The sequence below is a fragment of the Barbus barbus genome (genome assembly GCF_936440315.1).
Source record: "Barbus barbus genome assembly, chromosome: 6".
NCBI classification, from domain to species: Eukaryota; Metazoa; Chordata; class Actinopteri; order Cypriniformes; family Cyprinidae; genus Barbus; species Barbus barbus.
In genome coordinates this window covers 9,700,303-9,715,386 of record NC_136734.1, presented here as the reverse complement: position 1 = coordinate 9,715,386, position 15,084 = coordinate 9,700,303, and the positions used below count along the sequence as shown (strand labels likewise).

The following is a 15,084-nucleotide window of genomic DNA, read 5'->3' as shown; positions in this document are numbered from 1 at the left end:
CTGCCTTTATGATTTATTGAATTGTGTGGTGTCTTATAAAAATCTTATTGCTGAGAGTTGCTCCTAGTAACAAAATTCTAAGGAAAATTTTAGAAATGTGGGTGTTTCCTCTTAAAATTAAAGAAAAGATCCTACTAAAGAAAAATGTAATTCAGAAAGCATCTTAGCCCTTAAAAGAGGTCTTAAGGTCCAACATTGTGAGGAGTACGGACGAAGACTTTTAAGGGGCTTAAGAATTTCTTTAGCAGCGGAGAAAATGGACGAAGCATGAAAGGGAGAAGAAATGTGTTGCACACAATGCATGACAGTGAGTTAATAAGACGCTACACATTAGATGGTGCAGGGATCATGTTTGTGACCGATCTTATTAAAGACATGCTAACATCTCCGACACCACGCTGAAATGCCATAGCGCCAGAAATGGATGCAATCACTACATTAACATATTTGGCAGCTGGAAAAATGCAACTATGCAGCAGTGATGATTTGGGTCTGTTACAGCACTTATGTCGCTGTTCAGTTCCTATAAAATACGTTAAGTACGACAGCATGGTAAATAAAAAATAAAGATAAAAAATAAAATGTATATACATACATATACACATACATATAACGTCTATTTCAAATTTCAAAGTGAAGGCTAATAATAAACCCTACTCTTAAAAGCGCTCATTTATTTCCTCCTTGAACAACCAACCAATCACCGTCTTCAAAAGACTGTGTCATAGCTAGCAACGGGGTCAGCCCCGCCTTCTCTAAGATAAAAGTTATTGGCTGTGTCCAAATTCAGGGTCTGCATCCTCCTTAGGATCCTTCCTACCCGGTTGAAGGAGGAGGGATCCTCCGACGTCCGCAAAACCCGGAAGTCGGTGTTTGTGAATTTGGACAGCCTACCCTTCTTTCAGTTCCCTCCCTTAATCGTTGCTCATATCCTGTCGCCTAGCAACCGTGACAGCGCCAAGCAAGAAGTGGGAAAATGGACAAACAAAGAGTTATTCTCCTCATTTTAATTCTTTTGGAAGAAATAAAGCAATAGACTCTATGCACGAACGCTGCTGACGTATTTCCGGTAGAATCTCAGTCAGCCTATTTACTTCCGCATAGCGCATTCTATAGCGAAGGATACCGGCAAAACTATTTCATAACATTCATTTGACAGCGATTTATAATTTAAGTATTAAATATAGTATTATATAGTTATATATTATAGTATATTATAGTAATGGCTTGCAGAAAGTTTAAATATCAACGGCGGGAAGACAGTAGTTCGGCTGAACATTGTTGTGTCCCGTTATGTGAAGCCTCCTCAAAGTTCAACTCTGTACTGAGTTTCCACACTTTTCCCGTGGACGAAGTAACACGTAGAAAGTGGATTCACAACATTCGACGTGAGAGATTTAACATCACATCTCATACAAGGGTCTGCAGTCGCCACTTTATTAGTGATGATTTGATCGAGCCATTGACCCCTAAAGCGCGTCGCTTGCTGAGGAAAGGGGCAGTACCCACCTTATTCCAGTGGAACGGCTACTCCGTTGCTGAACCAAGGCGCACCGGGGTATGGCAAAAAAGGGAGGTTGACTCTCAAGTGGATGAGGATCCCGTGCCGATTGGTGCCCAGCATCTGGAACATGATTATTGTTCAGTTCCAGAACCCGCGGCAGTTGATAAGGCACTGGATCAGACTGAAGATCTCCGTAAGGAGGTGGAGCGACTAAGGAGACAGGTGGAGGAGTTGTCGGTCAGTCAAAGATTTTGTTTGGGACGATTTGCGGCTTCTAACGATGATATAAGGTTCTACACAAGGTACGATTTAAAACCCTTACGTACTGCACAATATAAGATACTGTGTGTGTGTGTGTGTGTGTGTGTGTATGCTTAACGAATTTATTATAGACCACTTGTCATAATGAAGAGTAAACACAAATATTTTAGGAATCTGTCAAAAACGTGTTTTAAACTAAAAATGTTATTGTCTATTTTCATTTATTAGGCAAACTGAAACAACTAGTCTTGATTCACACATAGTAGCCAAAAAAAAAAACATAGATTTTATTTTGTATGGTCTCCTTTCTCCTCGATAGCAGCTTGCATTCTTGCTGGCATTGTTTTTGAGTACTGATAATATATATATATATATATATATATATATATATATATATATATATATTATTTGATTATATTTTTAAATTTAATATTTAGAATTGTTGTAGGTAATTCATTTCAGTTTGTAATTTATGTACATTTATAACATGTCCTACATCTACTTTAGGTTCGGAACTTACAGCCATTTAATGGCTTTCTGGAAACTCATTGAACCTGCATCCCACAACATGATTCGTGTGTCCAGAGTAAGAGCAACTACAATGAGGCGTGACGTTGGAACAACAAGCAGTGGATGGGTAAATAAAGAAATAGAAGAACAAAACTTAATTCTATATTTTCAGTGGAAGCCTAGCCCGCACATTATATGCACATAATTAGAAACCTTGTTGTTTTTACAGGGTCAGTCCCTGCAGCCCATTGATGAGTTCTTCCTCTTCATGGTCCACCTCTCAGTTGGCCTAACACAGAGGGATCTTGCCCACAGATTCAACATCCATCAGTCCACAGTTAGCCGAATTATTACAACCTGGGCCAATTTTTTGTACACTGTTCTTGGGTCTGTCCGCATCTGGATGTCTGAGGAGGCAATCAAGGCTCATCTACCCAATGAGTTCCAGGACTACCCAGACACACAAGTGGTGATTGACTGCACAGAATTGCGTTGCCAAACTCCATCCTCACTTCTGCTTCAAAGTGAAGTCTTTTCCACTTACAAGTCCCACTGCACCTTCAAGGGATTAATCGGCATGGCACCACATGGCGCAGTCACCTTTGTCTCATCCCTGTATGCAGGTTCTGTCAGTGATAAGGAACTTTTTAAGCAGTCTGGGATTGTGTCTCTGTTGAAACCTGGTATGGCAATAATGGTTGACAAAGGGTTTCTTGTTGATGACTGTGTGCCATGCAAAGTCTACAGACCTGCTTACCTGTCGAAGAGGGAACAGATGTCGGCTGATGAGGTGAGGGAGACACAATCCATTGCTCGGCTGAGGGTCCACGTTGAGCGTCTCATCCGCAGGGTGAAGCAACACAAGCTGTTTGACACAGTCATCCCTCTTTCTATTACAGGGAGCATCAACCAGCTATACACTGTTGCTTGCCTCCTTGTAAATTACCAGAATGGCCCATTAGTGAAAGCTTGGGCAAAGGATTAAAGACAAGAAAACATTTGTTGGAGATTGATTTTAGATTTATTTTTGTAATAAATAATATAAACATGTATATAAATTATTTTATACAATGTTGGCTGCACTGCAGTACTGTAAACATGTATATATAACTTTATACATTTGCACTGCAGTAATGTAAACATGTAAATATATAAATAACTTTAAACATTTGCACTGCAGTAATGTAAATATGTAAATATAAATAACTTTGATACAGTGTTAAACATTTCCTGTACAGTGATGTTGTGTAAATACAATATTAAATGATTATTTGTCTTCTGTGTTTTTTTTGTTTGTGTGTTTTCTATACCTGTAGGCATCTTGGCAGGTAAAAGTAAAAAAAGAAATGGTCAGCTTTCTCTCGAATGGTCTGAAATACTTTGATGTCTTTGTAGATGCGCTGGACCATCATGTCATCCTGTGCATAAATGACAAAATCACACCAGTCCAATCCTGAGATCAGCATTTGTCCCTGAACCTGCCAATAGTAGGCATGCTGTTCTTTCAGTTCTGGTGTGCCATTGTGAAATTTAAGGTAAGGACAGTCTACGTAACTTTGTACATTTGGACATTTGATCTCCAAAAGGCCAAAAACATGATGCTCTTTAGGGTCAAAAATAATCCCGTCAGGAGAAGCCCCCAGCCAAGGTGCATCGGGATGAATCATAAATCCACAAGGATAATAGTTTACTTCTTGCAGGAGACAGTATTCCTCAACTGCAGCAGATTCCATTTGCAGTCCTCTTTTCATGTGTGCTGTCTGGCGAGTTCCTTTGTACACTCTTTCAGCCAGGTGTTCAGCTGAGCTCTGGCCACGCACATGACAAACCTCCCTAAAACGAGATGATGTTACCCTTGGTTTTCTGACAGAATGCCAATCAAGGGATGCACTTTGGTCTTTGGTGGCTGTCTCGATATTGTGAGCCATTTCCAAAGTCACCTCCAATGACCTCATGTGTAATTGTTCATGTTTGCTGTGGACAAACAAGCAGACAGATGTGTCAAGGCTGTAACCATGAAGTGGCAAAGGTGGTGGTGCTGGGGCATCAGGATGTGTACTAATGTTGCGAGTTGTTGCTGGTGGCTGTTGGTATGATAGCACGCTTCCAGCTTGAACTTTGCCAAAGGCAGAATCCACCAAAGAATCCTCACTGGAAATCCCAATTGTGGTGATCAAAGGGGCTGTAGCACTGGCGAAGTCCTTGTAAACCTCTGCCACTTGCAGGACTGACAGGTCAGGCAGCTCACTGGTGACACCCTTGTAAAGGGTACTCCTAAAATGGAATAAAAATGTTCATCAAAAGGTAAATTCCTTAGTTCATAATCTGTTGTCTAATCGTTCATATTTTTTATTTCATACATATTCATCTTTTTTTGTTGTTGTTGTATGAATTTGAAAAAACTACAATGAAGAATTGAAGTGTCTCACCTTAATCCCTCAGCAAGTTTCCTTTCTTTGGGTCTTGCAGACAGAAGCACCATTTTATTGACAGGACCAGGCTTGATTCCCTAGGGATACACAAGAGACATGTTAATAATAAAAATAATAATAATAATATGATTATTACAAAAAATATTTTACAATACTAATATTCTTACTATAGTAGGTCAATTCAGCAGTCAAATATTTCTGAATAATGGCCACTGTTCACAGAAATTACCAAGAAATTATCAAGAAAAATTATGTACCCTAAAGAGCAGTGTTTGTATTATCTTTTAATAATACTCTTTACAACTTAGTAAATACAATTTTAAATTCAAAACATGTTTATTGTATTTAATAATTAATTTACTGTATTATCCATAACTTACCTTTAAATATATCATTTTTATAAGCAATCGATTTAAACTCACCATTGTCCTTGGTTTGTGCCAGCTTTGCTCAGCTTCAGTGCAGCTGCGAACTGGAGGAACTGCACTAAGGCCAAGCTGTGAGTAGTGTGCTGCCTGGTAGAGTAGTGCAACAATGTGGTTGCACACTGCTGTGCCAGCAACACAGGAACAACTGCTTTGAGAGAGTATTACAGGACGAGAGTCCTTTAATACAATCTGTGAAGATAATTGAATTAAACAAGATGGCAAGAATTAGCAATTAATATTATTTATAAATAGACTTTAAATATAGCCATATACTGTAATTACTATCATCCATACATTCCATTACATTTTACCTATGCCTATCTTTTGACAGATGTAGAACCAACAATTATTATTATTATTATTATTATTATTTTAATTAGAGATGCACCGATTACAATTTTCTTCGGATTCTGTTTTTTTTTCTGAAATTGAGCTATGGAGCTGTTACCATTCAAATGAAATCAGTATCAACAAACTCCATCTTTCCACTGCAGCTGCAAAGCTGCATCTTAAGTGGCATTAAATGTATTTGCTCAAACTGCTTGATGAAGCTGAGGTGGCATAAATTAATTTACACTGCAAAATTTAAAATGCATAAATAATGTTATAAGATACATTTTATTTTACAAATATTTTATAGATAAAATATTTTTAAACATACAAATAGGAAATATTGAAAAAAATGCAATGATAATTTTAAATGAAAATAAAATAAAGTGAAACCAAACCAGTAGGTGGCAGCAAATGGCTGTTTGAATAAGTGAGTTCAACAGATTTGTTCAAACAGCTGATTCATTCAGAAACGAGGCAAGCAACTGTGTTTATGAATGGATTACTGAATCATTGACTCACTTGATTTGTTAAAAATCGTGGATTCATTCAGTAACTAAAAAAACCCCTGTGTTGCTCGGAGACACAAAACAGTTCTGCTGTGGCAAGGCAGGCTGCACAAGCAATATCTGGCACAACACAGGTCGATCGGTGCATCTCTATTTAAAACGTTAACTTTGCTTAGCTAAAGTCTTGATCGTGTCCTCCTACTCTCAAACTATGCGGCTTCTCTGACTTCCTCATCGACCTGAAACATGTCGCCCTCACGCAGATCTCTCCTGTCACCTTATCCTTACTAGAAACTGAGATATTACTTACAGTTAGTAACGTTAATAAAGTAAAATCCAAAATGTATATTAATTAAAAAATATCACATAAGATGCAAACAATGTACATAAAATGTAACTAGATAGATATATAAACAAATAAACACAAATAATGCAAAGACATATATGAACTGTGAGAAACGGAGACAGCTAGAATCGATATTCGTATAACATTATAGCATGAGAATACTCACCCTCAAAATTGTCGATATAACTCGAAATATATAATTTGAAGCCCTTCTCTTTCTTACTGTTGGGTGTAACAGCTGATTGCCTCACAATACGATTAACATCATTAACCGTTATCCGGGGAAGCTCCTGTAAACAGCGAGTGTAGTGTGTCATCCTCTCCTGCGCCATCTTCACACAGTTATCGCCAATAGGGAAAACGGCTTCCGGTGCTGCACCGGATGTAACTGAGCGGACTGAGACCAAACGCGGAAGTGTTCGTGCATAGAGTCTATTAAATAAATTAAATACTTTCTTTGCTCGTTGTCGGAGAGTTTTTTATATCAGACTACAAGACAGTCACATCCAGGTAAGCCATTATAGCCTATTTTTATTTGTTTTTAAGTATTCTACTAATTTCTCCTACAAATTCATTGAGCCGAAGCATAAACTTTAGCTTGTTTTGTCAGAGAAACTCCTCTCCCACTCCGCTACCGCTCGCTTCGTCCACCATTACGCTCTGCCGAAAAGAATTATGGGATAGGTAGGACGGGAAAGGATCCACCACACCCATCCTTCCAATTCGGGGAAAAGGAGGACGTATTTGTGGGCCGCATTTGAAGGATCCTACGAATTTGGACAGCCTTCGTCGCGGCGCTGTGACGTAACATCCTTCAAATGAGTACTCCGAAGGATGCAGACCCTGAATTTGGACACAGCCTTTGTCTTTTCCTCCCTTAGAGTTGCTCTCAGATTGGTCTTGAATCACTTTTAAGCTAAGACTCCTAGTTAGACATTTTTAAGCTAAATTAGGAGCTCTCTAAACTGATTCTTAGAATCTTTAGGAATACGGGCCCAGGCCCACACCTGACATTTTCATCTGGCCCACATACCGTGTGGAATGATGGCACTTGGGAGGTCTGCTCCTGTTTGCCAGATCTGGGCCATAAGCAAGCCAAAGGAAGGCCCAATGTCAGCCATAAATAAACCAAAAAAAGTAGAACACATTGATTTTAATTTTTGCCTAAATCTGGGCTCCGCATATCAGCCATGAAAATAAATTAATAAAATAAACCAGAACTGGTCTAAATTTTCAATAAATGGGCTAATAATTTAAATTAGCCAGTGTCAATTGCTACATCCAAACTAGAAGTGGAAACTTATCTCTTCTATAATATATGGGGCATATTGGCCATGTCAAATGTGGGACAAGTTAGGCTTACACACTAATCAGCCAATGCTGACTGTGCCATATATTTGGCAAAAGTGGCCCAAATTGTTATTAATTATTTGGGCAATATTTGTCATTTTATATGCAGACCACTTTAGGCTCACAGTCACATTAGCCAGTGCTCACTGTGCCATATATTTGCCAAAACTGGCCCAGATACATTTTAGGATGACTGGGCCACATTTGTGGCATCATATGTGGGCCACTTTAGGCTCACAGCCACATTAGCCAATAGCCAGTGCTTACTGTGCCATATTTTTGCCAAACAGGCCCAGATGTGCTTTAATATAGGCCTGGGCCACATTTGCTGAAACATGTGGACCACATTTGGTTTACACCCTGATTAGCCTTTGTCGATAATGCTAAATTTTTGCCAAAGGTGGCCCACATTTGTTTGGCACTATTTGGGCCATAATCACTGTTTACCACATGGGCCACTTTAGGGTCACATTCAGATTACACATTGCCGTCAACACCACCAAAAAAAAAAAAAGTCTATTATTAATGGACATTTTCTACCATGAATGTTAAAAGGATTACATGGCATTTTAAGAAATATACAAGGTGGTAAAGTGGGTACAATTGAGACACTCTTTATAGATTGCTATGTACATACAGTAACAGTTCAACCATAGAAAATAAAATGCATACAGAGGCTATGTGTGTTTGTGTTACCTACATTATGAGGACCACATGTCCCCACAAGTATAGTAATACCAGTAAATTCTAACCTTATGGGAATATTTTTTTAGGTCCCCATGATGAAACAAGCTTATAAATCATACAGAATGATTGAAAATGTAAAAATGCAGAAAGTTTTGAGTGATGCGTAGCTTTAGGGGTAGGTTTATAGAACATACAAGTGTGTATATTGTTATTTTTACTGTTATGTTTACATTTGTACGGTTTGCCATATATTTTCTAGTGTTAAATATTTGTTCCTATTTTGTTTTACTGAATCTGAATTAAAGCAAATAAATTTATTTTTAAACTGTAATTATTTAAAACTGTAATTTTGTCATTTATTACATTTGCAATAAATGGTTAGCCAGCTTTAGAGCATTAAGAATGGGTGTCTGAGACAAAAATGCACATGCTCATGTTTATGAGCTAATTGTGGAAAATATAAACTACTTATGGCTATTATCAATTTATGATATTTTAGTACACAAGCAAAATAAATATCATGTGAAAAATCACTTCATTTCAGCATCTAATTTTTGTGTAGTGATGAAAAAAGCAGAAAGTGTCTCTACTTGGACCCCTAATCACTGTTGATAAATCCCACATGTTCTTAAGCACCATGCTCGTTCACATTCATGGTCATTTGCATTCAGAAATGCCTCCAATGAATCTGGGGACAAAACTTCCTTTTATAAATCACATGAATGTATATGTGTTCACCAAAATCATGGCAAAGAAAGCGGTACCGACTGAGAAGCCATTCTGGGCTCTCGCTAAACAGATCAGCGTGGCGAAAATGTGTTTTCTGCACAGCACATGGTTTGCTGAATCTTCCAGCAAAGCAAGTTCAACCATGACACTATAGCTACATTTCTAATTACTTCCCTGCTGTCTTTTATAGCTTTTAACACACCAATTATGCAGATGTCTAGCTTGAACTATGAAATTATTAATTGAGCATTTGCAATTAAAGGACACGGGAAACAGGCAGCGGCACTTTCTTTTTGTAGTATCTCCATTCTACCACTAGATTTTCTGCATAAGCATGCTCAGGGTTGTGCTTATTTACACATATTCCTATAAGTTGGTAGATCCCACACTTTGTGTAAAACTGTTCCTACCACTCATTATGCACACATCTGTGTACGCACTGTTGATAAATGAGAGCCTTGGAGTAAAATTTGAAGTCCAATGAATTTACAGAAGACCGACTTCTCCACACATCCAAAGGCCATAGGAAATCAGTAAGATGACCCAGCCTTGAACTAACTTAGAATACAGAAACATTAGTACTTATAGTCATCCTTTTTGGTTTGAATATTTTTATTGATTTTTTGATATCACATTTAACAATCTCCCAATCCTTACCAACCCCGGAGTAACGCTCATGCTGTCCAGTAATTCAAAAAGGAATTACAAGTTTAAAAAAATAATAATAATAATAATAATAATAATGATGAAAAAAAAAAATAATAATTCAGTGCATACATGTGTACATCAGAGAGAAGAGGGAAATAAATAGATAAAATACAAAAAACAAAATGTAAATTCAAATCAATGAAAAGGGTATTATTTAAAATTGTCAACATAATCGATGAAAGGTTGCCACAACTTAAAGAATTGTTTTCCCGATCCTCTTAATGAGTACCTAATCTTTTCAAGGTATAAACAAGACATCGTTTCTCTAATCCATTGAATATGTGTGGGTGGGAGAGAATTCTTCCATTTTAATAGAATGGCTCTACGTGCCAACAAAGAGGAAAAGGCAAGAATTTTACACATTGATACAGACAGCTGTAACTCCTCTGGAGCAACTCCAAACAATGCCACAAGTGGTTCTGGTTCTAATCTGCACTGAAGAACCACAGAAAGGGTGTTAAATATTGACCGCCAGAAACGTTCCAGTTTGGGACATGTCCAGAACATGTGAATTAAAGTACCTTCAGCACACTGACATCTACAGCACAAAGAGCTAGTACCAGGAAACATTTGAGCTAATTTAACTTTGGATATATGAGCTCTGTGTACTACTTTAAACTGAATAAGAGAGTGTCGAGCACACATGGATGATGAATGAACCTGTTTAAGTACACAGTTCCATGTGTCATCCGAGAGTGGTCCACCAAGGTCTTCCTCCCAAGCTCTCCTGATGTTGTCTAAAGAGGAAGATGCCTGATTTATCATTAAATTATAAATTATGGAAATTGAGCCCTTAGCTAATATATTGCACGAGAGATAGCAATCCAAAGGATTTTCAGGAGGGATCACTGGAAAATCAGATAAAAATGACCTAACATAATCTCTTACTTGCAAGACTCTAAAGAAATCAGATTTAGTAAGACCAAAATGTGACACTAACTGTTCAAAAGAAGCAAATAAGTTGTCAATAAATAAATCTTTAAAGCATCTTATCCCCTTGTCAGACCAACTCCTAAACGACCCATCCTGCATTGAAGGTAAGAAAAAGTGATTACGGGCAACAGGGCTAAGAAGAGAAGGATCCCTAAAACAAAATGATCTCCTAAATTGAGTCCAAATCCTCAGCGAGTGTTTCACCACTGGGCAATCGACAAAAGTATAAGAAATTAAATGCAATTTGGCTGCAAGAAGTGCTGGAAGGGAAATTTGCTTATGGGCATATAATTCCATGTCCACCCAGGATGGTTTATTAGGTAGGAGGTGATAATGCCACCAATACAGTGTATTTCGTATGTTAGCAGCCCAATAGTAAAATTTAAAATTAGGCAGGGACATACCACCATCTCGTCTAGGCCTCTGAAGGTATAATTTACGCAAGCGAGGATGTTTACCATTCCAAATAAAAGTAGAGATAACCGAGTCCAGAGATTTAAAAAATGACAACGGAATAAAAAGAGGTAAACACTGAAAAAGATAAAGAAATTTAGGAAGCACCACCATCTTAATGGAATTAATGCGTCCAATGAGAGAAATTTTTAAAGGAGACCATTTAGAAAGATCCTTCTTAATTCGTTCAAGAAGCATACCAAAATTATGTTTAAAAAGATGTTTATGCTGGCGAGTGATACAGACACCAAGATAAGTAAAATTATTTTTGACTATCTTCAGTGGTATGTTGGAGTACTGTAATTGCATATCTACTTTATTAATCGGAAAAAGTTCACTCTTTTGCAGATTAAGTCTGTAGCCGGAGAGCTGGCCAAACTTCTCAAGTAAGGTTAGAGCTGCAGGCAAAGAAGTCTGCGGGTTAGAAATAAAAAGCAATAGATCATCTGCATACAGAGTTACTTTATGCACGGCCTCACCACGTGTAATTCCAGTAATCTGCTGACACTCACGTAGAGCAATTGCTAAAGGCTCAATAGCAAGGGCAAATAATAATGGGCTCAACGGGCAGCCCTGCCGGGTTCCGCGATGCAAGTTAAAAGGTTGAGAAGATAAACCATTGGTCAGGACTACAGTGGAGGGAGCGCTATAAAGTAATTTAATCCAAGAGAGAAAGACCGGACCAAATCCAAATCTTTCCAAAACTAAAAAAAGATACTCCCACTCCACCCTGTCGAATGCCTTCTCGGCGTCCAAAGAGACTACACATTCTGGAACGGACTGATGCTGAAAATAAACTATATTAAGTAAACGGCGAATATTAAAAAAAGACTGACGATTCTTTATAAACCCAGTTTGATCAGGAGAGATGATGGTAGGGAGAACATCTTCAAGCCTTGAGGCAAGCACCTTCGCTAAAATTTTCACATCACAGTTAAGCAAAGAAATAGGCCTATATGAAGCACAATCCAAAGGGTCCTTATCCTTTTTAAGCAATAAAGAGATACATGCTTGATTTAAAGTTGGGGGAAGAGTTCCAGTCTTAAAAGACTCAGAAAAAACATTAGTCAGAAAAGGAGCAAGCTGTACAGAAATTTTTTTATAAAATTCTGACGGAAAGCCGTCAGGTCCTGGGGATTTCCCAGATTGTAGGGAAGTAATGGCAGCTATCACCTCCTCCTGTGAGATTGGTTCTTCTAAAAGGTTACAGACATCAGCTGATAAGGTGGGGACATTTAATCGACCAAGAAAATCTTCAACATCCTCCCGCTGAAAAGAGTCAGCCGCATACAAAGTAGAGTAAAAATCTCTAAACTTTTCATTAATAGTACTTTGATCAGTTGTTATCTCTCCATTATCCAAACGAAGACCACTTATAATTTGTTTTGCCTGGAACCCGCGCAGCTGATTAGCCAATACTTTCCCAGATTTCTCCCCACTTTCATAAAAAACACTCCTGGTTCTCCTCAAAAGGCCCACTATTTCATTGGTCGAAAGTAAATCGAGCTCAGACTTCAATTTAAGACGCTTCTTATACAGATCTGGTGTGGGAAACTTAGCATATTGTTCATCCAACCTAGATATCTCATTAGCAAGAGATATTTGCTTTTCTTTGGAATTTTTTCTTTTAGTAGTGGTATATGAAATAATTTGGCCTCTTATATATGCTTTAAGAGCCTCCCACACTACGGAGTCTGAAACATCTGGTGTTTTATTAACGCTAAAAAAAAAAGGAATCTGGTCAGAGATAAAGGAAATAAAATTCTCATCCGCCAAGAGTGAGGTATTGAAACGCCAGTTCCTCCTAGGTGAAGACAGATTTAAAAAAGTCAAGTCAAGAATAAGCGGAGCATGGTCCGATATGATAATACTTTGGTATGCACAGGATTGATAGTCATCCTTTTTAATTAAATGCCAGGTATTAATGTTAGTGCAGAGGTCTTCAATCCTGCTTCTGGAGACCCACTGTCCAGCAGAGTTTAGCTCTAGTCCTAATCAAACATGGTCGCTTGATAGTTCATAGGTATGTGTGTTGAAAAAGGTTGGAAATAAACTGGATAGTAGGTCTCTAGGAAGCCAGGTTAAATATATATTGTTAATGCATTCATGACATGTGTCAGACCCTCAGTCATTAGAAAGTTCTTCCCATCCGGTGTAGGCATTCCCATTTCCATCAGATGCAGGCATTAGCTGTTTCCCAAGGCTGCATCTTTCAAAGGCCAGATAAAATAGATTGCTCATCCTCCTGCATAATGCTGTCTGTTTTTCAGCAGTCAATCTGCATAATGCATTGTTTTTCAGCAGTTTGAGCTACAGTAGCCCTTCTGTGTAACTGGACCACACAGGCTAGCCTTTGCTCCCCACAATAAGCCTTAGTTGCCCATGACCCTGATACAGATTCACTGGTTTTCCTTTCCTGCACCACTTTTAGTAGGTATTAACCCCTGGACTGGATACCTAGTGTTTTTCCCACAACTCAGTGAGTTGGTGTGAATGTCTTTGACATTACGTTTATTCCTTGGTCAGTTTGCATGACACCGGGCAAAACAAAGGTAGTACAGAACTTCACCAATTCTCTGATTACCAGTTGATCTTTGACCGAGTGCAAGGGTATCACTTCTGGAAATCATGTTGCATCTCACCAATGAGGGATCTGATTTTTGTGCAGCAGCCAATTGTTCTTTACCAATTTTTTAAGGAATCTCAATGTTGTTTAACAGGTACACTGTTGGTACTTTTAGTTTATGGTGTCCTGTAAGTTGAAACATATACTCATAGATAAAAATAAAACGGAAATACAATTAAAAGTAGTTTATAGAAACAGTTTATTTAAAAAAAGCTAGTTGGAATTTCTGTTAAATCACAAAGGCACATACACAAGAAAATACCCCAATCTAAATGTATAAAAATAAAAGTTTTTTGAAGTTAGAAATTTAATTAGTGTTTGGAATTAAGAGACCTGCATCACAATATGAATACGTTCAGCATTCCCACTTCGCTTCTCTTGTGTCACAGTTAACTACAACTAAGAAACTTGCCTTCCATCTAGTGGTAAATTAATGCAGTGTCATCACTCTTAGTTAAATGAATTCTTTCTGTAGTCAATAACAGTGCATGAAAAATAAAGTGCATCACAATTTGCTACAAATCAGTAGTTTCACTATTATGTGAATAATACACTAAACTGCATATTTAATGAATGCGAGAAAATACTTAATTACAATATGAACATTATAACAATGTTTGTGTTATCCCTCAGTTCCTGAGTCAAATGTACTTAGTCCTTTGGCCAAATGGGCTCATGTCTCAAGTTTCTCATGCTGAAATACATTTATGCATAGACTTGTGACCAGAAGGTGGGGTGCAAAGAAAATTGAGCCATGGGTGCACTTTCCTACCATGAAGTTATTCAAATGAGGAAACGCTTCTCATAGCATGTAGTATAGCGTTGTAGATATGGAGGGAGTCAGTCACTGTTGCTTTCCATGGTGCTGATTGTAGAATGGCTGACTTAATGACCTTTGATGCCGTTTTCTTTAAGGAATGCATCGATCTCAGGTGAAGTGAACTGAGACCCATTGTAACTTACTGTTACTGCTGAGTTCTCAGGTTGCAGTGTCATATCACCAATTTTCCCCAAGGTGCCGGTTTCCAAATTTTTACAACAAAAGAGCAACAACATGCAAATGCTATGACAAGTCTCGGTTAGCCTAAAGCAGTACACGTAGCAAGGTTGTTGTTTTTTTTTTTTTTTTTTGACAAGTAGATAGAATAGAAAAAAGAAAGCTAGTGTTAGTTTTTCAAGAAAAGCTAGCAGTTAGAGAATAAAGATGCAATTGATAGAGGGTCAAGTGTGTGTGGGTTTTTTTTTTTTAATAAAAAGAAACACACTAAAACTTTGTAG

General features: G+C 37.9%; 1 protein-coding gene across 1 annotated transcript; it reads right to left on the bottom strand.

Moving 5' to 3' along the window:
- Positions 1 to 3,116: 3,116 nt before the first annotated feature.
- On the bottom strand, positions 3,117 to 6,652 carry LOC306871690 (uncharacterized protein; the record flags this gene model as incomplete). Its single annotated transcript, XM_079419785.1, has 6 exons — positions 3,117 to 3,243; positions 3,586 to 4,549; positions 4,705 to 4,784; positions 5,130 to 5,324; positions 6,177 to 6,268; positions 6,487 to 6,652. The coding sequence occupies 6 exons, from the start codon at positions 6,650 to 6,652 to the stop codon at positions 3,181 to 3,183; spliced, it is 1,560 nt and encodes a 519-aa protein (XP_079275911.1). The 3' UTR covers positions 3,117 to 3,180.
- Positions 6,653 to 15,084: the final 8,432 nt, after the last annotated feature.